We start from the raw sequence: 25,002 nt of genomic DNA on the forward strand, positions 1-25,002 counted from the left end.
GCGAACTGCCACTTGTCGCCGTAGCGGCCCATCGGGGAGCGGATTCCTCTGGAGTTGGAGGGACAGGGAGACACAGCGGCTTTTGAGAATGGTGGGCAATCACTTCCAAAGTTCTGCCCACACAGTCAGTACACCTCTCCTACACTTGTCTCCTGCACTAAGATCATCTCGCAGAGAATGATCCCAGCCTAACCCTCCCTATTCTCTCCTATTCTGCAAGAAAAAACTACATTGAAGACTCAAACTCGCGATTGAGTAACTGCCGGGATCGAGGCGCAAACTCGCGACCTTGCGGATATGAGCCGAGCACTCTACCACTACGCTAAAAATCTTCCATTCCGAAAGCCGAAAAATTCTGAATTACGAAAAGTGTCTGGTCCCAAGGCTTTCGGATAAAAGGTTGTGCACCTGTATTTCTGCTTCAAATGAAGTCACAAACTAAACACTCACCAATCAAGACAATGACGTATCCCACAATGGCATGCAACAAAATTATAAGGCAGTATCTCAACTCTTTTTACACATTGCAATTAATGCAATTTCTATTAGTTCTTTCTATTTCCAAACAAAAATGTGGTTGAATTATTCAGCGTATCATCAACCTGTGTCAATAAATCCTGGACCATGGTAACATATATGCGTGCATATAGTTGTGAATGTTGCTCATTAAATAACTGATATTCCATATTAAGAGCATTGATTTGCCGTTAAAATGAATTCTGTAATAACGTGTCAATGGTAGCAGTGACAATCAAACATTGCGGTTTTAATGTTTCACGTGTTCACAATTTAATTAATCCATCTTTATGGATTAAAATAAATAATAACATTGTGAATTAAAACATATTTTATTGCATTCCATTATCAAACATAGTCAATGTTCGCTCTGAAGACATTTCCAGGACAATAGGGTCAGGGAGGGGGGTGTGTGTGAATCAGTGCGGGGTGGATAGATGGCAGGGGGAGGGTGCGTTAGAAGGCAGTCTGTGCAGAATGGATGGATTGAGGCAGGTGAATTAGTACGTGTTGGTTGGAGTAGGTAAAATTGTGAGGGGAGAGCACGGGGGATGTCAGTGGGCTTCAGTACGGGATGGATCGGGTAGACAAAAGTGCTGGAGAAACTTAGCGGGTGAGGCAGCATCTATGGAGCAAAGGAAATAGGCAAACGTTTCGGGTCGAGACCCTTCTTCAGACCGTTCCCCCCATTCTTCTTGAATGGGAGGATCAGTACAGGATGAATGGGGGGGTCAGTACAGTGTGGATCAGAGGGTCTGTGCAGAATGAATGGGGATCACTACAGGATGAATGAGGGGAAGGTGCAGGATAAATGGAGGGTAGGTCAGTAAGGGATGAATTTGTGGATTAGTACAGGATGGATGGGGGATCAGTACAGGATGGATGGAGGAGAAGTGCAGGATGGATGGGAAAGGGGTAAGTACAGGGTGAATTGGGGAACCAGTGCAGGATGGATGGGGGGGTCGGGGGGGGGGGGGGGGGTGGCAGGAGAATCAATACGAGGTGGATAGGGTGATCAGCGCAGGATGAATAGATTGGGGAGGGGAGCACAGGGGATGTCAGTGAGGACTGAATAGAGGCCTCCCCCTCCCTCCCCCTCCATGCCCCGGTGTGCGGGAGGATTTGTATTGAAAGCGCGGGTTTGCAACCAACGGCCCTTATCAGGGCGAGCGGGGTGCGGGAGGAGGAGGAGGAGATGGAGCCGATGTTTGGTTCAACGCCCGTAATTCGCTGCGACCCTTCCTCACCCCGCATCTAGTATCTTTCCCACGCAATACAGCCGTCACCACCGACACAAAATGTTGTGTTCCTTTTCTCCATAGATGCTGCCTGACCCGCGGAGTTACTCCAGTTTTTTGTGTCTATTTTCGGTACAAACCAGTATCTGGGTGCCAAGCCGGGCAAAATGACTCTGTGTTTAGTTGCCCGGCGGCGCTTTGAGTGGTCAATGGCACCCGGGCAACCGTTAATTTCGAGCCCTGAAATGCTTTCAATATTCCCATACTTCATAAACCATACCCAACAGAATTTCCACAAGCAGTAGAGGCTCTACATCACAAGCACCTATTCGCCCATAATTTATTTTGGTTTAGCTTAGAGATGCAGAATGGGAACAGTCCCTTTGGCCCGCTGAGTCCATGCCGGCCATCGATCAGCTGTTCAGACTAGTTCCACGTTATCCACTTTCTACACACGAGGATATTTGACCGAGGTCAAATAACCTACGAACCAACATAATCTTTGGGATGCGAGGGGAAACCGGAGCACCTGGAGGAAACTCATGCGGTCACAGGGAGAATGTGTAACCTCCACTGAGAGAGCCCAAGGTGAGAATCAGGTCTTCGGTACAGTGAGGTAGCAGCTCTACCAGCTATGCCACCGTGGTGCCCTTCAAACAGATAGATAATGCTTCAAACATTGGCAGCTGAAGCACATTGGTAGAGGGATAATCTCACAAATGAACCCCCTCATTCCTAACACCAACTGTAATCACACCTCCTATGAAACGAACGATTCTGACTACTATTGCCCAGTCCTATATCTTCCCCAATGCAGCACATCCTGAGGTAAGGAAATAGTTCCTCTTATGGAGCAAGACTCCAGAACAGCAATCCCATAGTGGTCAATTCTGGAATGTTGGCAATCAGAGATGAGGGTAAATAAAACAAAAATGCTGCAGGAAATAGAGAAGCCTGGAAATATTCAACTCATTCTGCTTACTGCACATAACAATTTAAAAATAATCACATTGATCCATAACCCCAATACCAAATATTTTACTGTATATTCATTGATATTTTTGTCTCCCCTTCATTTCACCTCAAGTATACATATTCTTGAAAAGACTACTGCGCATTTCCACAGTCGAAGCAGAAGTGGAGATTCAACTGCACATTCAACTGGAGTGCAACCATACTTACATGTCCAAACATTGCCACATCTCCATTTAGTTGATAATCCTTGGGATCAGGATAGATTAGAACACCTCCAGCTTTCATCTTCTCAGCGTTAAAAACCTAAAAATGGAAAACACTCTTTAAAATCGTTCTTTTCTTAACAAAATTTCTAATCTCTATTTTAAACATAAATTGAAGCGTTGTCTTAAAGGAATCTTTAAAAATATCTTCTTAATTGTGTCATATAACAATATTGGTAATAAAAGAATTAAAAAAAGACCAAGTCAAAATTAAAGGCTCTTTGGTGAATGCAAGAAGCATTGATAAATCAAATGGATGATTAGCACCCAGGGCTGTGGAGTCCGAGTCGGAGTTGTCTAGTCATTAGAATTTTGGTGCTGCTGGAATCGGTGTTGGTAAAAAAGTCCAACTCCGACCTCAACACAAATTTCAGAGACCACGTAAATTGGAAAAAAATCCACTTTATAAACATACCGCACACTATTTCTTGAAGACATTGATAATCCCAGTGTCTTACTGTCTAAAAGTCAATGGGGGTTGGCATCACAATTAGAAGCTCTGCTTGCTCATCCTTATGTAGTCACCAAAAAGCTGCAAGCAGAGGATCACATATTCAAAGCTGGAGGATTAATTGCTGAAGGAATTGTATCATCAATGATGAAAATAGAGGGCCTGCTACTGGAAAATCAGATCTTGTTAACTGCTGTCTACGTAGATCCAATCAACCGAATCTTGTTAAGCGAAGATCAAATTGCCAAAGCAAAAGAGGCCCTCTGTGATGTTGCAGTTTGGATAAATGTGTTACTACCTGAAAAGTCAGAACCTCAAAATGAAGATGGGAGTACCAAATCCTTGTCACCCTCTTCAAGTGATGGTCAGATTTTGCAAAATATTTAGAAAAATTGAACCGGCAAGAAAAAACATTGCCATTTAAACATGCGAAGGCAGCCTTTTGATGTTAAACTAATGGAATTTAATCAAAATTTTCTTGGTGGTTTAAAAGAAGTAGAGAAATATGATCGCTCATCTAAACTTACAGTACAAGAAGTCATCCTCGCTTATCCAGAAATAGTAAAATTTGCGGCTATGTTAATAACAGCCATACCACCCACCCAGGGCAGCATGGAGACTGTTCTCCGCACTGAAAATAATTAAATCAGATTTAACGGCTTTAATGAAAGTGGATCTGGCAGAAGCAATTCTGTTCCTAAGGACAAGTTATTAATACCTTTTAGGTATGTTCTTTTGTAGCAAACGCAACTACTTTTGCATTTAGTTTTAATTTCTAATGTACTTGAAAATTTGTTTTTGTCATAATTTAGCCATTTAGCTCATCCTGTGGCCTTAGTTTAATACATTTTGGAGTAATGCTTTTATAATTTTTATTTAATTTTAAATTTGTCTTTTTTTTTCATGTAATTGTCGTGTAATTTTTTTTTGTTTTAGCATAATGAATTATGGGTTTTTTTTTCCAAGAATAAACAATAAAAAAGCCACAATAGCATAGCTCCAACCATTAGACTCAAATATTTAAGGACATGGGTTTAAAAGGTAGCCTGATGATTCATGTAGATCTTATGCCATCTTGTGTAATGTCATCATAGCACATTTAGAATTATTATACCTAGGCGTCGGGGTCCGATTCGGATACACAAGAAATCAAGGAGTCGGATGTTTTGGGTATCGACTCCACAGCCCTGTTAGCACCTCAGAAAGACACAGATTATACAATATTTGAAATATCAAAACAGGAGAGTAGAAAAAGGTGGAGGTGCTGGAGCATGGAAAAATATAGCTACTAGCAAAGAATAACATTAAAGCATAAAGTAAACTTGGCTAAAATATTTGGCTAGATGGGTGAAGGGCATTAGGCAACTACTTGAGAAGTGGAAGGGGAAGGGGCAGAAACAACAGATCTCAATATCAGCGACCCTTTCCAATAATTTCATTTCGTTCCAAATACTTAAGATCAGTTGTCAACCTCACTATATCCTTAATTTTATGATACTCTCATCATTATCATTATTTCGACTCATTTCCACACACACAAGAATAGAAAATAATCAGGAACAACAGTCGTGAGCAATTTGAGCCTTCATGCCTCTCTGCCTCTTAATGAAAAATGCTTCAGGCTGGGGTGTATAATTTCAGGGTGCAAATCAGGAAAGCAGAAAAAAAACCCACCAATTTGGTGAGTCATTAATACATTTCTAAAAATACCAAATTGTTATGAAATGCAGTCTACTGCCACTTTGTCACATTGATACATCAACTTTTTCCATTAATTCCCATCAGCATGTAGGTTGAAGTTCTTTTGTTTTACATCTCCCAACTATTAATATCTGCACAAATAACTTGCGTTTTAACAAACCCCCTAAATTACGTTTGATTTCACTTGTTCCTTTTTAAATAGATTGCAGCACATTCTTCCATATTTCAAAACACAAGTTATACATAAAAGCATACATTTACATAATTAGTTATAAGGCACAATAAAAGGGAGAAGTAGAGTACTTTAGATCAGTTCCATCTGTCTGCTTATCTGCTGCTTTCTTCAATAGCCATCTGCTTAAGCATCAGGCATGAGACAGGAAAAAACTGATAAAAGGGGAAGAGATGGGGGTCCAGGGGGCATTGCCCCCGGTAGGATTCCAAGGGGCATTGCCCTTGGCTGGGGTAAAAGGGGTCAGTGCCCCCTTTGTGGATTTTTTAAATAATTGTACCTTGAAATGACACAGTTTTCCCTTCATTTCTTGCAGGTCTTCACACTCACAGGGAACCCCTCACTGCTCACTCACAGGGACGCCCCCTCACCTTTACTCACATTCAGAGACTTTCCCATCTGCTCACCAGGGCTCCCACACACTCTCTCTACTTACTTTAAAACGCTTATTGATACTAACAAGGCCCTGGCCCTGCAGCCGGCCTTTCCCAGCCCAGTACCCACTCCCCCGCTGCCCGCCCGCGGCACCTCGCTCCACCAGGCTAACCTATCCTGCCCCAGAGGTCTCCCTCCTCCAATCACTGCGCTGAATCATCATGTCTCCCCCCCACCCACTGCCTGTTGACCAACATCCATCTCATCCAATCGGCGCCCTCGATCATCAGTCTTGCGGAAAGCCATTTATAGATTCATAGAAATTTAGACAAGTTTCCTTTTTTAACAAATTTCATGAAAATCCGCGAGGAAATCTCATGCCTGGAGCATGATACCAAGAGCAATTATACAACAGCTGTAAATTTTGCATGTGCTCCCACTGATCTGTACAAAACTACTTAATGTGCAATGGCAAAGCTGAATTCTAAGCAAAATCTTTATCTAAAATGTCAGTATGTTGAATAATGGTTAAGATATTACCGGGGTTTAATAGAAAATCTGACAGTATTACTAGGACAGTGAATATAATGATGATACTCTGCCCATCTGAATCCTATTTGGAGGAACACTATAGGCTTGAATTGACTAAATACCACAATGGAAATCCGTCAATTTCAGGACATTCATCTGATAATTGGAACACAAGCTGTGCAAGAACCAGTAACAAATGATAATTTCATGCTCAGGTATAAAACAGCTAAAACATTTTACAAGTTAATTCATGTTTAATTGAAATATTTCAGAACCTTCTCAGCAAAATTGATCTCGCCCACACGAACAATGACAACAGTGCCATTGACATCCATTTGTTTCTGCAATTCTTTAAAGTCATCTTCTGTCCCGTAATTAGCATATACGAGTTTGCCCTAGAAAAATATGGAATGGATTAATGCAAGAATATAGAATCACTACCACATGGTCTCCCGCAAAACAATTCAAATCTCAATATTGAAGGCATTTTAAAAAGAGAAATACAATTTTCAAATTGGCTAGTTTGCCCAAAGTTCAGCAAATCCTAGAATAAACAGCGTTTACTGAAACATATTAAATAACCCACAAATATTTGATAATGTTTGACTCTTACCGTGAATGTTCCATTTGCACTAAATGGACAATACACTTTTGAATTTTTCTCTTCTAACACTATCTCTTTGTTCTTTGCACCACCAACAATCCATATTCTATTTGGAGATTTGCTGTAGAGAAATATTATTTCCTTTAATTTTAGCTAACATTAATTTCTTAGCTAGAGCACAATTATCAGTGATATTTATCATGGATAAGAATAAAGTTATGAAATCAAACAACAGATTTCAGTACTCAGTTTAAATTTTACATATTAGGCCATAAAGAAAGGATGCAAATCATGCTGGCCATACAAAATAATAATTTGAATGCATAATAGTTAAATCCCATTTTAGTGGATGATGACAATAATCTACCCAAATAAAAAGTGTCACTGTTTTGATATTTCCATTTCATAGTTAAGTTTTCTGCCTTACAGCGCAAAAAGTTGCATAGCCCTTAAAAATACTACAGCAATGTCTGGCCTTCGCCTGATGCAGCAGATTTACTGAAATGAGTGTGCAGATTTCCAGAGCAATGAGTGTGCAGATTTCCAGTGCCTCTATTTAAAAAGGGCTGTAGAAAAAGCCTAGTAAATAGCAACTTGAACATCAACAGTAATTTATTGGAGAGTATTCTGAGAGATACAATTTACCTGCATTTGGATAGACAAATGTTGATTAGAGATAAGTCAACATGGTTTGTACGTGGAAAATCGCGCCTCGGGCATTGGAATGTGTTTATTTTTAAGCAGTAACCAAGAAAGTTGACGAAGGCAAGGCTGTTGACATTGTCTATTTGGACCAGCATGGTAGGCTGCTCTGGATGGTTCGATTGCATGGGATCCAGGGAGAGCTAGCAGCCTTGTTACAAAATGGAAGGAAGGGTGATGCTAGACGGTTATTTATCTTACTGGTAGCCCATGACTAGTTTGTGTACTTCAGGGATCGGTGTTGGGCCCATTGCCGTTTGTGGTTTATATCTATGATTCAGCTGAGAATGTATAAGGCACGATTAGTAATAAGGCATGATAATTACGAGGATGTTGTCAGCACTCAAGGGCCTGAGCTGTAAGCAGCGTAGGACTTTCTTTCTTGGAACGCAGGAGGCCGAGGGCTAATCTTACATTAAAGGTGAGAAAGGAAGTATTTAATAGAAAACCTATGGAACAGTCTGCCAGAGGAGGTAGTTGAAACAGTTACTATAACAACATTTAAATACATTTGGACAGGTACATTGATAAGAAATGTTTAGGGGGTCTGGGGAACACATGGGCAAATGAGGCTAGCTTGGATCGGGCACCTTGGTTTGCATGGGTAAATTGGGCCGAAGACCCTGTTTCCATGTCGTATGACTCTATGACTAGTTCTAACTTAAAAGGACAACCAATTTTCTGCAGTTTCCAAGAAAATCTGACTGCAAAAATTGAATTGAATGAAACTTAGCACAGACTCAGCAACCCCACTAATCTGAACAGTTTTAATTTTTTTTAAACAGTAATTATAAGTTCAATTTGTAACGCATGAATGTCATAAACTTTTAACTATTCGGGCAGTTTGATTGCCAGTTCAGCCAAGGTGCATATAGTTTAACCAGCTGTCAAAGCATTTTTGTGAAATTCATGACTGGGAACCGCTGCAGTCTGCAGAAATGGTTGTTTGTTTCTTTCATGAAGTTCATGCTTGGTTATCTATTCTTATAAAAAAGTTTAGCAAATTAATACCGTGGAAATTTGGGTTAGGTTATCGTCAACAACAGACCCTACCTTTAAACTACAAGAGTCACATAACAGTTTTTATTAGTGTTCAAATTATCAGCTATTAATCCCGAGTTCATAACTGACTATTTTGTGCATTAGTGCTTTAAATCTGCCAACCTTATTAAATAGATCCTTTTGTTATGACTTATGGAGTATACTTTGCATTGACAGTTTTTTCCAAAAGGAACTGCTCTTCCATAACTATGAGAAATTGAAATATGAATGATTCTTCATTATTCTTGGATGCTTGCAGCACAGGTGGACAGCATTTAGTGCCATCAATCAATGGATGACACCTACGCTGCAAAATTCATTTGGAGACGAGGTTAAAAAAAAAGTAGAACATTTTAAATTGTAGATCAATTCGAATATTTCATAGTCATCAAAGAGCAAAATAGTAAATACAAATGGTCAAAATAAAAATAAACCTTTCTCCATTAATGTATACAGTTGTAATTAGTTAGTGCCTTCTTCAGTCCTCATGCAAGAATAAAGAACATATCCAGCTAACTACCCTTTTCTGTCAGATTGTCTCCAAATTTCTAGCTGAGATGGCAATCAATGAGTGTCCATTGTGATTTTTACAGAATGGTATTTCCAGCTGCATGCATGAGACCTTTTGTGAAATAGGGGGCAGGGGTGGTTGCAGGAAAGAGAACTGAAGCTCATTTTGACCTAAAACAATAGTCTTGGAGCTTCATCACATATCTGCTCACAAGCTGTAAACCTCTCAAATACCATTGGCTGAATACTACCCTATAAGAAGCTCCCTGAACGTTGCTGCACGTAATATGATCATAATACCAATAGGGCTATTAAAACTGGTTGTAAAGCAAGCATGTTATTTAGCCAATTGTTGGAGGAACTCAGCAGGCCAGGTGGATGAAATAGGCAGATGACGTTTCAGGTCAGGAGCCTTCTTCAGATTTATGCAGTATTGGGGAGAAAGATAGAAAAGAGAGATGGAGTGGGGCAAAGCCCAGCAAATGATAAGTGGATACAGGTGAGGAGTGGGGGGGGGGGGGGGGGGGGGGGGGGGGGGGGGGGGGGGGGGGGGGGGGGGGGGGAGAGTAGGAGGGGAAATGACTGGCAGATGAGTGGAGTAAATAACAAAGTCAGTGGAAAGTGATTAGAATAAAATGGAACTGTGGAAGTCAGGAATGAGAGATAAGTTGGGGAAAGGTGAGGCTGACTGAGGTGCTGGGAGATGGTGGGAGGAACGTGCGTGCATTGGAAGCAAGCTCGTCTACCCAAACAGAATATGAGGTGCTGTTCTTCCCATTTGTATGTGGCCTTACTCTGATAATCGACGCAGCCCAGGACAGAAAGGGAAATATGGGAATGGGAATTAAAATGATTAGCAATCAGAAGCTCTAGCATGCTTTGGTGGACATACTGCAAATCCACCTATCCTACAACTCACCAGACATTGCATGACCTACCAAGTTCCTCCAGCACCTTATTTTTCACTTAAGATTCCAGCATCTGCAGTCACTTGTGTCTCTATGCTATTTATTAAGCTATGCCACTGAAAGTTAAGATTTGGTACACAGAAGTGCATAATAGTTAACAATTTGTAATAATCACCCATTATCTTCAGCTTATGTAAAGCAATTTTCAAGTGGCCTTTCCAAAAGCACTAACCTGTTAACCTGCAATGTTACGTAGTGGGTATCAATCCAGACGTTTTGCTGCTGAAGCATCTTCGTGAACTCTTCTTTGATGTACAGAGCGTTAGTCAGATCGCCGTTGGAACCAGTTTGGTGATCACCGATCTCAGAAACCTTGCTGTAAACAGATGCCAGTCAACAACTTGAAGAGTTCCAGTTCATTCTATACACCAACCATCATTTGTGTGAAAAGGTTACCCCCTTAGATTCTTATTACATCTTTCCCCCTTCACATTAAACATACCCATCTGGTTCTCGATTCCCCCACTCTATTTATGCATTGTTTGTGCATATTCCGAAAGCTGGGCAATGTCATTACATTCAAGCTAACCTCATATAATTAGTTTAACTTTACAACAAAATATCCTCCAAAACATCATTGTGGACTGGTTACCGAATTTTAGGCTCCAGTTCAGTCCCGGTCAGAGATTCTTGCAGCATTTTCAGAATATCAGAGAAATGTAGTACTGAAACCTCATCATAATCCTCATTATAATCATCCTCCTGCTCCTGCTCCTGTGTATTCATAGGTACATTTGGTCTTGGAGATGGCTCTGTCACAGTATGCGTTGTTCTTGGTGTCTGACCACGAAATGCAAGATAACCAACTAGAAATCCTGAAGATCAGAACAAGATCAAACTCAACTTTTTCTATTTAGCACGTCATTGCATATTGGATGAACTCATAAGACTTGCTCCCCCTCCCCCCATTCGCAGCAAGGACAGAATACCTCTTGTCCTCACCTTCCACCCCACCAGCCGTCACATACAGCATATAATCCTCCAACACGTTCGCCACCACCAACGGGATCCCACTAGTGGCCACATCTTCCCATCTCCACCCCTTTTTGCTTTCCGTAGACCGTTCCCTCCGCAACTCCCTGGTCAACTCGTTCCTTCCCACCCAAACCACCCCCTCCCCAGGTACTTTTCCCTGCAACCGCAGGAGATGTAACACCTGTCCTTTTACATCCTCCCCTCGACTCCATCCAAGGACTTTTCACTTGAGGCAGAGGTTCACTTGCAACTCCTCCAACCTCATCTACTGTATCCGTTGTTCCAGATGTCAACTTCTGTACATCGGCGAGACCAAGCGCAGGCTCGGCAATCATTTTGCTGAACACCTCCGCTCAGTCCGCCTTAACCCACCTGATCTCCCGGTTGCTCAACACTTTAACTCCCCCATCCCATTCCCAATCTGTCCCTTCTATCCTGGGCCTCATCCATTGTCAGTGAGGACCAGCGCAAATTGGAGGAACATCACGTCATATTTCGCTTGGACAGCGTACACCCCAGCATTATAAACATTGACTGCTTTAACTTCAAAAAGCCCTTGCTTTCTCTCTCTATCCATCCCCTCCCCAGTCTTACTGTCTCCGACTACATTCTATCTCTGTTCCGCCCACTCCCCTGACATCAGTCTGAAGAAGGGTCTCGACCCGAAACGTCACCCATTCCTATTCTCCAGAGATGCTGCCGGTCCTGCTGAATTACTCCAGCATTTTGTGTCTACCTTTGATTTAAACCAGCATCTGCAGTTCTTTTCTACTCATATAATTTGTTTTCCAGTATACAATAATAAGCAAAAATGTTTAAAATTGATCCACCCTATTCAGAAATTTAATTTTAAATCAACCATTTCAATGGTAAAAAAACTGCATTCATGGTATCATTCTGAATATCATTAACCCATATTAACAGAACAGGAGTCCACAATTTTGGATGAATAATCAAAACCCACTTTGATGCCATGTTTTCTTTTGGCTCTATGAACATTTCAGTTAAAGGACACAAATCATTTCTGCAATGTCTGACATTCCAAGTACTCCTCCGTGAGGTTGCAACACATGCATGCATTAAACAAAAGTAAATGATCCTAAATCAACAGATTAAATTGAAGCTCTGCAAATCTATCACACCTAATTCTGAGTAACCAACAAGAGACAGTTCCGATAACAAAACCAGCCTCAATGACCTTCAACCTACATTGCTGCTCATGGCTGTGTGCTATTGCGCTACTCCCTGTACATCCACAAACGCGTGACCAAGTACCATGCCACACGATATTGAACCCACCAATGACACCACTGGTGTTCATCAGATCAACAACAATGATGAGACAAAGTACAGAAAAGAGATTGAGACCTTGTGTCATGGTGTCAGGGCAACAAGGCCCTGAATGTCAGCAAGATGGAAGAGTTGATTGTTGGCCTGGGGAGGGGGGGGGGGGGGGGGGGGGGGGGGGCCGGGACTTTAACCCTGTTCTCATCAACTGAGCTGTTGTAGACGGAACTGTTGTGGAGATTGCTGATATCTTCAGGTTCCTTGGCTTCCAAATCACCAGCAACCTGGTCCCTTCATAATGATAAATAAAGTATTTACTTTGAGAAATTTCAGCATGTCCATGAGCATTCTCTGCAACCTCTACAGATGCACCATGGAAGGTAGCGTTTTGACCACCTGAACCTGCAAATCAAATCAAAAGTCCATCACCAGCTTGTGACTTCCTTTCACCAGGTCCAGCTTCATGGTGCCCTTCATCAGGATGGCTGGAAATGTTTACAGGATGCTTACCAACGTGGCCATTCCTTTTTCTCACTTCTACATGTTACGGAGTTGATGCATCTATCATTACTCTAGAATAATGGAGACATACAGCAAGGAAACGGGCTCTTCCAGCTAACTTGAAGCATCATTCATTCATCTTGACCATGCTGCCCAAGCTAATCCCATTTGCTCTTGTTTGGCCCACATCCCTCTAAACTTTTCCTATCTATGTACCTGTCCAAATGTTATTATTGTATCTGCTTCAACTGCTTCCTCTGGAAGCTTGTTCTAAATACCCACCACACCTTGTGTATATTGAATATTGATGTATTTGATAATAAACTGATATGAACTCATCGCAATATGAATCTTCTTTCGCAGCCTCAGATGAGGCATCTTATCAAAAGCCTGGAAATCTAAGCAAAGAACATCAACTGACTCTCCTTTGTCTATCCTGTTCGTTAGTCTTCTCAACTAAAACCCTGCTGACTTTGGCCTATTTTATCATGTGCTTTAAGAACCCCGAAACCTAATTCTTAATGATGAGGTGAAGTTTCCCTCTAAAATCTTACCGACCATGGAAATCAGACTATCGGACCTATATTTTACTTTATTTTGCCTTGCTCCCATCTCAAACAGTGGAATTATATTTGTGTGATTTTCCAGTCCTCTGGAACCAGTTAGGACTCCAATCATTCTTGAAAAATCACTACGAATGCATCCCCAATCTTATCAGCTAGCTCCTTCTGAACATTAAGGTGTAGCCCATTCGGTCCAGCTGACTAATCCACCTTCATGGCACAGTGGGACGTTCAAGGGTGGAAGGGGAGTATTCAAAATTCAGTGGTTATTAGGAGAGTACAATTAGGGCTAACAGGCACTGTTCCCTGCAGCAAAGACAACGCCTCAAAACCATGTTGCCAGATCAGTGCCAGGGTTGAGGATGACACTTCCGTACTAGAGAAGAACTTGGAATGGGAGAAGGCGGATACAGCTGTCATGGCCCACTTAGGCACTAATGACATAGGAAGGACTTGTTAAGAGATTCTGTTTAGTACAATAAGTTTCTAAATCCATATAGAAATTAACAGAAGGAACTGCAGATGCTGGTTTAAACCAAAGATAGACTCAAAAAGCTGGAGTAACTCAGCAGGACAGGCAGCATCTCTAGAGAAGGAAAGGGTGGCGTTTCAGGTCGAGACCCTTCTTTAAACTGGCTGTTTGATGGGACCTTGAGAGAATGAGGCTGCGGAATTAATATTAGGAACCAAAGAACTGGGAGGTGCATTAGACCAACAGAGACACAGGAAACTGCAGTCTTAAGCAAAAAAGAACAGAACAGTGCAAGAATCGACTCTTCAGCTCACAATATCCGAGCTGAACATCATACCATGATAAACTCTTACCTAACTGCACGGTTCATATCTCCCATTCCATGCGTATCCATGTGCATATCCAAAAGCCTCAAACACTATTGTATCTGGCTCCACCACAACATCTGCAGCTCGTTCCAGGCTAATCTCTTTTAAACTTTGCCCTATATTATTTGATATTTAGATCCTGAGAAAAATGTTTTGATCGTCCACACCATCTATACCTCTCATAATTATATATGCTTCTGAGGCCTCCACTGAACCTGGTGTTCCAGAGAAAACAATCCAAGTCATCCAGCCACTCCTTGTAGCTAATACTGTTGCATCCAGGCATCATTCTGGTAAACCCCCTCAGCACTCTTTCAAAAGTTTCCACATTATTTTTGTATTGGGGTAACCAGAACTGCATGCAATACTCCATGTGCTACCTAACCAAATAAAGTTGTGTCATTACTTCCTGACTCTTCTACTCAATGCTTTGGCTAATGAAGACAAAAATACCATACAACTTATTTGCCACTATCTTCTTGTGTTGTCACTGTGAATGAAATGGACAACATTTTTGGATCAGGACCCGTCTTGAGACGGAGTGAAGCTGGAAATCCCATTTATGCAAATTAAAAGTATTAACATTTACCAGTAATTGTAATTTACTCACAGGAAATTACTAATCACAAACTTCAAAATGATAAACGTTAACTTTAACCTAACACCAGTAAATAAAAACTGCATCATAAACTTAGGCAGACTGGAAGGGGAAAGAAATGTCATAAAAAAAAGGCCTTACTTACCTATTGTAAGAAAAAAAACAGCAAACATTAAAGTTTTCATGGTGCTTTTACATTTATCGTGAGGTTTCTGGATACGTGTCAGCATGCCATCTACCATCCCATCTCCTATTTCCTCATCATTCTCAGTGTCTGCTGATTTCATCTCAACTCTGCTCATATCTCCATCCGCTTGGCGTGTCAGACTAAATCGAGTATATGATCTCAACTCGCCTCCAAACTAAAAGCAATTGAAAAAGTTATCATCTTGAATTTAACAATTTGTAAATAATGTCATCACTGGGGGACTAACTATAGGGAAGGTTATAGCTAAGGATGCATTACCATTCCATGTTAAGATTTAAGTTTCTATCTTTTTACTTTTCCCACCCCAATCCCCGTATACTCACATTCCCTTCAGCATCTAAAAAATCCACTGATTTCAACCTTAAGTATACCTAACCTCAACATTTAGTTAGCCCAAGCAATTGCAGTTCCTCGAGGTAAAGAATTCCAAAATGCACACCCCTCCAAGTAAAGAAGCTGCTTGTTTCAATCCCAAATAGTCTTAGCCCAATCTGCTCCAGTTATCGAAATATCCATAGTAAACAGCCTCTCAGCAATTTGTTTTTCTGAACATCAGTGCAGAGTCCAATCTTAACCGTTCTTATTTGGCACGGTAATAATTATCAGAAATGTAATTGCAAACTTCAAAACATTTAAATTGGTTACTTCGAATGTAAAATATAGTTAAAGCACAATCATTAACAACTAAGGCAAAATGACATGTATATTGAGAGCAGATTTCAAATGCAAGATCTTCCACATTCACAATCTTTGCACCAGTATCATTTAATTGACCTCAGATGAAAGAGCATGGCACATATTGACCCAGTGATAGAATTAAATTAGCAACCTTTATCCATCCTCCCTCCGCATTACCCAACCTTAATTTTCCCTCCATATTTTTAATCAATGGCTATAGAACTGCATGACTTCAAGCACAGTACAAGGCTAACTGCATCACCATAGAGGAAACAGGAACTAAAATAGTTACTTACAAAGTTAGAAATGGATGCTCTAATACTCTCCATTCAGATTTTCTGAAGATATTTAGTTACCTGAAAAAAAATGAAAGTTACCAAATAAATGACAGTAGCCTGAGAATTAATACCTTTTATTGATTTCTGTGGGGTGTTTAGAATTGTATGAATCATAACATAATCCAAATTAGAACCAAATGGTTGGATTCAGAGTCATACAATACAGAAACAGGCCCGTCGCCCGACACTTCCTTGCCGACCAGGATTTACAGCTGCGCTTGTCATTTGCTTGTCTTTGGCCCATATTTCTCTAAACCTTTCCTATCTGTGTACCTGTCTAAATGCCTTCCAAGCATTGTTATTGTACCAACCCCTGCAGCTTTCTCTGGTAGCTTGTTCCATTTACACACCAGCCTCTGTGTGAAAAGAAAATGTTCACCAAGTCTCTTTAACGTTCCTCCTCTCACCTCATGCCTATGCCCTCTAGTTCTGGACTTCTTTACCCTGGCCAAGAAGACTGGGACCTTTATCCAAGCCCCTAATGAATTTATATACATCTATAAGATCACTCCTCAATCACACTCCAGGGAAATGTACCTCAGCCTATCCTTATAACTCAAATCCTGGTAACATCCTGGTGATTTTTTTCTGCACCCTTTCCAGCTTAATATCCCTCCTGAAGGAAGGATTGCTGGAACCAGACAATACTCCAAATGTGGTCTCATCAATGTCTTGTGCAGTTGCAGCATGATATCCTTACGCCTATACTCAATACACATACTGTTGAAGGCAAACATGCCAAAGGCCCTTTTCACCGCCATGTATACTGTGCCACTATTTTCAGGGAACTGTGTGACCTTTTCCCATAACTATTTTAAAAATACAGTAGGTAACTGGTCGCAAAGTGTGACTCTTCAGCCACTTGCCTTGCCTTTTATCCTCGTCGGTGACCCAGTGTTGCAGGCTCTCTAGTGGGGACTCTATATTGTTTAAGGAATTTTCCTGAACACTTAAAAGATTTTGCTCTGTTTAAACAAAAATTATTGGGTTTTGCAGGAAAGATAAAAGTGCCAAAAGAGAACCAAAACAGTAGCTCAGTAATTTTCTTTAAAGAAAATAACAATGCCGAGCTGTGTATTAATGGCTATGTTTGACATCACTTCGAAATGTAATGATGGAACAGTATTTCAGAAGCAAAGTAAAACATGCGGCAACTCATTTGACAGATACCCCAACCCAGGAATTTGTGGAGTGGTCCCCACGCCGTTAAAAAAAAGCATAATACCAACATATATTTGTGGGACCCTTTAAGCAAGCCAATTCATACCAAATCAAATGCCAATCAGGCGATTGGCAGCCTTGTGCCATTAGTTGCCTTACCCAAGTTCAAACATAACTCGTGCCTTGAAAAAATAATCTAACAGAAAGGCTGTTTAAAATATGGAAATTCAAATGATGTGCTTTTCTAAAACTGCATCAGCAGCAGTTGATCCCAATCTTTGTGTTAGGTGCTTGGCTCGCCCTCTTCCCTGAAGAGCTGGGAACGGAGTGAATAATGGTCATGAAACTATCGTATTGCCTCTCAATCGTTAAGTAATACAATTTCAATTTTAATATTCACAACTTTGTATAAACACAACCACTGACTCTCATCAACTGTACATTTGGTCTGCAGCTTAAAGAAATCTCACTGGATATTATATGTTCGAAACATACCACCAAAGATGCAATGATGTTACAAAATGACAGCAAATATACAGTTATATAAACATAATTAATTAATGTGATTTTGGATTATATGTAGCCTTCAGTAATATTAATTCCCAAGCCATCAAATAACTACAGTATTGCAAATTGCCCTTGACATTAATCCAAGTGAAATGAAACAGTAATCCTGCTTTGGCAAAGGCAAATGTTTTACTCAAGGCTGACTATTTACAGCAGTTTTCAATAACTTGTCTGTAAATGGACGTGTGAAAATTACATTAGTCCCATTGTAGTATATTATTTTAGATGTGATTTTCCATCCTAAGGCAAGAACTGAGAACATTTGCAAAGTGGAGACACTAAAGACCACAGATGCTAGACTCTGGAGTAAAAAACAAACTGCTGAAGGAACTCGGATGGTCAGGCAGTATCTGTGGTAGGGACAGTCAAGACCCTTCCTCTGAACATTTATAGAGTGTTCAATTCCATTCATAAATCCTCATTTCAGCTTTTTTGAATTGCACTTTAAACAATGTTGAAAATCAAATGCTTTTAAAGAATCTGAACATGAAATTGAACTCATGATTCGAAACTAAACATTTCCTAATCCTAACGTTATATACTGGTAGCCTGTTCACTAAGATTCCGAATGCTCCATAGAAGGCATTGTGCTGTTACTACTCAACACCCAGCATATCGCCAAAAGCAGGAAAGGATTAAACTGACAAGGCATGTCTTAATTGGTGAGAAGTGCTATTGAACAGTTGCAGGGATTTTAAGGTCAGATAATTATCTGCAGTAGCTGCCAAGTTGCATACACCATAGAAACAGCAACTGATAAATGAGCAATCAAACTATATTTTAAAGCTAAGGAAAAAATTCTGCATGCTGCAACAGGAGCGATATCACTTTGGCACAGGCTGACATTACACCAAATAATTGCACTACCAACACTACAGCAAGCAAGGAACATCCGTCGGGATTGCAAGCTCTTCAGTTTTGTTGTAGACCTTGAATACTACCTTTATAGTTCCAACTAAAGTTTGCCAATATGGCTTGAGAACTCAGAATCAGTGTAGGGTGTCCTTCTGAGGTTTACGATATATTAAAGTGTATGTAATTCTTAATCTCATTCTTCTGAATTCTATAAAATGATGACCTCCACTTCACTATGTTCCCTCTACAGCAATCATCTACACATTAATTCTCAAACTGTTCATCTGCAAGCACTTATTATGCAACTCACCAACATTTCTTTGGGGTATATTTTGCTAGAATAAAAGAAATATTTACTCAAAAAGGTACATAATCTACAGATTAGAAGGCAAAAACACAACATCCTTACTCAAGGACAAAACGGGATGCTTAGAATTTTCCATTGTTCCAGCCAAAAAATATAAACTATTTTGCAATTGGAATAGGTATTGAAACTCAAAAGGCCAGAATATTTTAAAAAAACGAGTACCTTTAGCTGTCACTCCATATAATTACAGCCCAATCTTTTCACCTGCAGTTCTTTCCTACACGAGATAGTGCCCCAATTATATTTATCGATCGATTAGTTCCAACCGATTCTAAAAACGCGCTTTGATTAACCGGAGTACATCCAATTCGTTCATGCTTCACCCAGAGTCGGGCACCATATGTACACGTTAGTGTCACAAACTCCCCACTTGACTTTGCACTGGAGGATACTCCATCTCCATCACCTAACCTTGAAATGGTTGAAGCTAAAGGGAAGTTTTGGCACCAGAACTGAGGAGCAGTAGATGATCAGATGTGGGATTTTGTTTGTTAAAGTGGGTAATTTTGAGCGGGAGGTGGTGGCGGTGGCGGGCAGTGCCTGCTCCCCGGGCACATGGTTCCCGGCCAAGGCCCAACAAGCCGGCGGCTCGGGTCCAGCCCGTACACCGATAGTCGCGGCCAAGGTCTAGCCCAGCGCAGGTTCCCTCAGGCCGCCCCCACCCCCGGGAACTGGAGGAGGGAGATGCTCACCACACAGTCCGCAACGTCGCTGCTCTCCGACCGACCGACTGTCCGTAAAGACTCGACCTTCAGCCGCTCGATCGCTCGCTCGCGCGCTGCGGAAAGGAGGCACCGGATGTGACGGAGGAATGGGGGCGCGGCGTGGCCATGGTTACCGCACCGACCTGCCCTTTGGCCCATCGCCGCCTGCTAGCCCCCACCCCATACTCACTGCCAACCCTCCAGCCGCCCACCAACCCGCAGCCCACCGGCAGCCGCCCTTGTAGAAAGCAGCGACCCGACCCCTCAATGCACCTCACGCACTCCCGCCCACCGCCAGCCGCCTATACGTGGGGCAATCCGGCCCCCCACCCCCACAGCATTACCCCGCATTACCACCAACTCCCTCAGATTCAGCACACGAGAGGTAATTTGCACCCACTAGTTCGCCTACCAACCAGCTTGACCTTAGGCAGTCTGAAGAAGGGTCTCGACCCAAATCGTCACCCATTCCTTCTCTCCAGAGATGCTGTCCGACCCGCTGAGATCCTCCAGCATTTTGTGCCTATCTTTGGCGTTCACCAGCATCTGCAGTTCCACCTTACACAGCATGACCTTGGAAGGTAGATAAAAATGCTGGAGAAATTCAGCGGGTGAGGCAGCATCTATGGAGGGAAGGAATAGGTGACGTTTTGGGTCGAGACCCTTCTTCAGTCTACCTTCGATTTTTCCAGCGTCTGCAGTTCCTTCTTAAGCACAGCATGACCTTGGGATCGCTTTCAGTTTAATGACATGAGGCAGGAATTTCATTCAGTATTCCAAGGGATTGAAAAATTGAAAGGCCAGCAAGTGAAATTAGCCATTGATGAAAAAGTCAAGCTGATAGCTCAACCGGTGTGGAGAATGGCATTTGGACTGTGGAAAAGTAGAAGCTAAAATCAGCCAGTTGATTGATCAGGACATTATTGAACCAGTTGAACATTCGACACCACGGGTGAGTCCAGTTGTGATTGTGCCGAAACCCAATGATGGCATCAGACTGTGCGTTGACATGAGGAAAGCTAATGAGGCAATAATCAGAGAAAGACACCCAATTCCTATGGTTGATGAGGTGTTACAAGAGTTATCAACCAGCAAAGTGTTTTCCAAAATTGATCTCGTGGGGATCACTAGGGGCGCTGCACTGGCAGCAGCCTCTACCTACAGCCTGTCTGTTATTTCTATCTTTTTTATTATTTTTAGTTAGTCTAAAGTCTTGTGTTGGGGAAACTTTTACTTTTCTATGTGGGGGAGGGGGGCAGGGTAAGGGGGAAACCGTTTCTCAGTCTCTTCCTGGCGGGGACGCGACTATTTCTCCGAGTCGTGTCCTCGCCCCCCCACCTCGCGGCCTACCAGCTGGAGCGGAGCGGCCTTTCCTGCCGGGGACCGGGAACCGGACCAGGGCTGCTACCGCGGCGGCGCAGCGCTGAAGTCTCCGCGGAGCGGGCAATACCTACCTGGGTCGCCGTTTGGAGCTCCGGACGTTGGGCCGTTGCTCCAACATCGTGGAGCTCTGGTGCGGAGAGCTTCCAACGCGGGCGGCGCTGAACGGCATCGTGGAGTCCTGGGGCGCCTTGCAGAGGGTCTCCAGCAGCAGTCTCCACCCGGCGCGGCCTGTGGACTTTGGAAGCCGCAGACTGCGGTAGGAGGGGGCCAACTCTGTGTCCACGCCGCTGAGGACGTCCCGCAGCCCCGACGTCGGACTTATAATACCCCGGTGAGCGGTCCTGGACATCGGGCCGCCCGTAGCGGCAATTTCGGAGGGCTTGGGGAGGCCCTGACCACGGGGAACAGTGGAGGAAGAAGACTGACTTTGGTGCCTTCCCACACAGTGGGGAACTTTGATTCTGCTGTGTGGGGATGTTTTATGTCAAACCCTATAGTGCGTTGTGTCCTGTTTATTTTTATTGTATGGCTGTATGGGAATTAATTTCACTGTGCCATCAGGCACATGTGACAATTAAAACTATCTTGAATCTTTTGAATCTTGAATATCATCAGTTGGAATTACATCCTGAGTCAAGAGTGGTGACGACATTCGTCACCCTCTGCGGATTATATCCATATAAAAGACTGATGTTTGGAATCAATGCTGCTCCCAAGATCTCTCAGTACGAAATCCACAGAGTGATTCAAGGTGTACCAGGAGTAGCAAACATATCAGTTGACATCATCGCCCATGCATCGTCAGGAAGAGCATGACAGGAGATTGAAGCTAGTGTTGACTAAACTTCAAGAAGCAGGTCTCCCTGTGAATGAAGACAAGTGTAAGTTTTGCGTCTCTGAGATGGATTTCATGGGACACAGACTCACAAGTGAAGGGCTGAACCCAGCCAAAACTAAAGTGAAAGCTGTTGCAGATGAACGTGAACCTCAGAATGCAACCGAGATGAGGAGTTTTCTAGGACTGTTCAATAATTGTGCAAAATGTATTCCAAATTTGCTACGCTGGCAGATCCGCTGAGAAAGTTGACCAGGAAAGACGTACCCTTCCAGTTTGGTAGTGAACAGAGACAGGCATTCAAATCACTGAAACAGAGTAATGAATGCAGAAACCCTTGGATATTATGATCTAGCTGCACCAACAAAAGTCATAGCAGATGCTAGTCCGGTCGGGTTAGGAGCAGTGTTGGTACAGACACATGCAGATAGACCAAGATTTGTTGCATATGCCAGTCGATCGTTAACCAGCATGGAGAGAAGGTATTTGCAAACAGAGAGAGAAGCACTGGGACTAGTGTGGGCCTGTGAAAGGTTCCATGCATACTTGTACGGCATTGAATTTGAACTTGTTACAGATCACAAGCCGCTGGAAATTACCTATTCAACAAGGTCTAAGCCATGTGCCAGAATAGAACGTTTGGTGCTGAGACTCCAACAGTGCAAGTACAAAGTAGTCCACATTGCCGGGAAAGCAAACATTGCAGACCCACTGTCGAAGGATGAACAGCTGGGAGAAACATCCACGCTAGAGATGATCACCCTGTTGAAGGATGAACAGCTGGGCAACATCCATGCTAGGGATGGAAGCAGAGAACTTTGTGAGATTCGTCACAATTCAGTCAATGCCAGGAGCCGTGACAACTAAGGAAATTGAAAGGGAATCAGAACATGATCCTGAACAAAGATATCAGAGAGCGTATTCACAGTGGACAATGGAATCAATGCCTTTACAAAGCATATGTTCCCATAAAAGATGAATTTTGTGTAATTGGTCAGTGTGGGCTGAGAGGAAGCAGATTGGTGATCCCGCATGCACTATGACCAAGGATCTTGTCATTAGCTCATGAAGGACATTTAGGCATCGTCTGTACTAAACAGAATTTACAGAGCAAAGAATGGTGGCAAGGTTGAAAGAAAGATGCTGGAAAATTTGTCAAGACATGTCACGGATGCCAAATCACAAGCAGGAGCAACCCACCAGAACCAATTAGAAGTACAAAGTTGCCAACAGGACCATGGGTTGACAGAGCTGTTGACTTTCTTGGACCACTTCCAACAGGTGAATCAATTATGGTGGTGGTAGACTACTATAGTAGGTACTATGAGTATCAGTGATGAAGTCAACTACAGTAGAAAAGACTGTACAGGCATTACAGAGATCTTCACCAGACACGGGTTGCCTGTTACATTGTATTCCGACAATGCACCACAGTTTGTTTCCGAGACGTTTGCTGAATACATGGGAATCACAGGTATCCATCATCACAAGGTAACTCCGAAATAGCATCAAGCTGATGGAGACTGGCAAAACCAGTCCATAGAGAAAAGAATACGAATCGCCCATGCCGAAGGGAAAAATTGGAAGGAGTCACTGTTAGCATACATAGCTGTATATTGGGTGAACACTCACTCAACGACAGGGAAATGTCCAGCAGAAGCTCGGAGACCACATCTTGAGAGCACAGAGAGATACGAGAATCAGATCACTTCCAAACTACCCACCGCAAGTTCTGTCAGCAACACTAAGTCCATCTATGGAAATGTCTACAGTTCCAACAGTGGCCGCATCATTGTGGCATCAGGCCATACTTGTTTGGGAGTAATTGTTAAAAATATGTGTATGCTCAGCCACAGCTGTAACCACACAATAGTTGTGCTCATCTCTTTCACTGATCGTGCTATGGGGTGCTTCAGTTCATGATAGCCACAGTAGAGGTGACCAATGCACCACCACATAATGTCAAAATCACTTCTTCACACGGAGGACACCTTCACATGTCCTCTTCACATGGAGGACACCTTCCATTGCATAGACTCCGAATGGATCTGACTGTTGAAAATTGGGCATCTATGAAGTGCCGAAGACTACTAACAGCAGAAATGTATACCATCGCAATTTGTAAGATTATCACCTGGTCAAGGACAATTAGGAGGGAAATAATTGCAGGCTTTGCAGGTGGCAACAATCCGAATAAATGAATAAAAATACATAATATCTTTTCCACTCAGCCCTCCCCCTCCCAAAACACCCTCAACATCTATTGCAACCCTCCAATCCCTGTCCCAAAAATGCCCTCTCCTCAATCTCAACCCTTGCCCCTCAAAACATCTTTTCAACTCCTCAAAATCAAATCCATACCACTCAAGACATCCTCCCCCTCAAAGCCCATTCCCCATCCCACAACACATCTTCACTACCTTCATCCCAAATTCCCACTGCTCAGTGCACATAACCGCTCAATATATCTTCTCCAGTCAAATTGTAAATTGCCCCTCAACAATTTCCTTCCAAAGCACAACTTTCTACACTTGATATACCCTCCCCATCCCAAATCTGTATCGACACCTCTAAACCATACCCAGGCTCAGCATGGGGACTGAAGTCTCCATGCTGCAGACTCTCACACCATGGGGTCTGACTGTGCTGGGTCCTGGTGCTCCCCCCCCCCAATCCCCAGCCCTGCACGGCCCGATTTTACCTTCTCCCCAAAATCCACATACCTGACTGTCCTGGCAGACCCATTGTTTCTGCTTGTTCTTGTCCCACCAAACTTATTTCCACATACCTCGACTCCATCCTATCCCTCCTGGTCAAATCCCTCCCTACCTATGTCCAAGACACCTCACACGCTCTTCGTCTCCTCCATGACTTCCATTTTCCAGGCCCCCACTCCCTTCACCATGGATGTCCAGTCATTCTACACCTCCATCCCCCACCAGGAGGGTCTTAAAGCCCTCCGTTTCTTTCTCGACCGCAGAACGAACCAATCCCCGTCTGCCCATACTCTCCTCCATCTAGCGGAGCTGATCCTT

General features: G+C 42.6%; 1 protein-coding gene across 1 annotated transcript in view; it reads right to left on the bottom strand.

The window, feature by feature from the left end:
• Positions 1–19,866, bottom strand: part of LOC129703238 (transferrin receptor protein 1-like) — a 42,893-nt gene extending 23,027 nt beyond the window's left edge. Inside the window, exons 1-8 of the mRNA XM_055645543.1 lie at positions 19,738–19,866; positions 16,054–16,113; positions 15,017–15,233; positions 10,700–10,922; positions 10,280–10,423; positions 6,896–7,007; positions 6,558–6,677; positions 2,937–3,032 (exon numbers count right to left, since the gene is read on the bottom strand). Coding sequence (XP_055501518.1) covers positions 2,937–3,032; positions 6,558–6,677; positions 6,896–7,007; positions 10,280–10,423; positions 10,700–10,922; positions 15,017–15,233; positions 16,054–16,086 — 945 coding nt within the window. The 5' untranslated portion in view covers positions 16,087–16,113; positions 19,738–19,866. The remainder of the gene's footprint in view (positions 1–2,936; positions 3,033–6,557; positions 6,678–6,895; positions 7,008–10,279; positions 10,424–10,699; positions 10,923–15,016; positions 15,234–16,053; positions 16,114–19,737) is intronic.
• Positions 19,867–25,002: the final 5,136 nt, after the last annotated feature.

Source organism: Leucoraja erinacea, chromosome 14, assembly GCF_028641065.1.
Source record: "Leucoraja erinacea ecotype New England chromosome 14, Leri_hhj_1, whole genome shotgun sequence".
NCBI lineage: Eukaryota > Metazoa > Chordata > Chondrichthyes > Rajiformes > Rajidae > Leucoraja > Leucoraja erinaceus.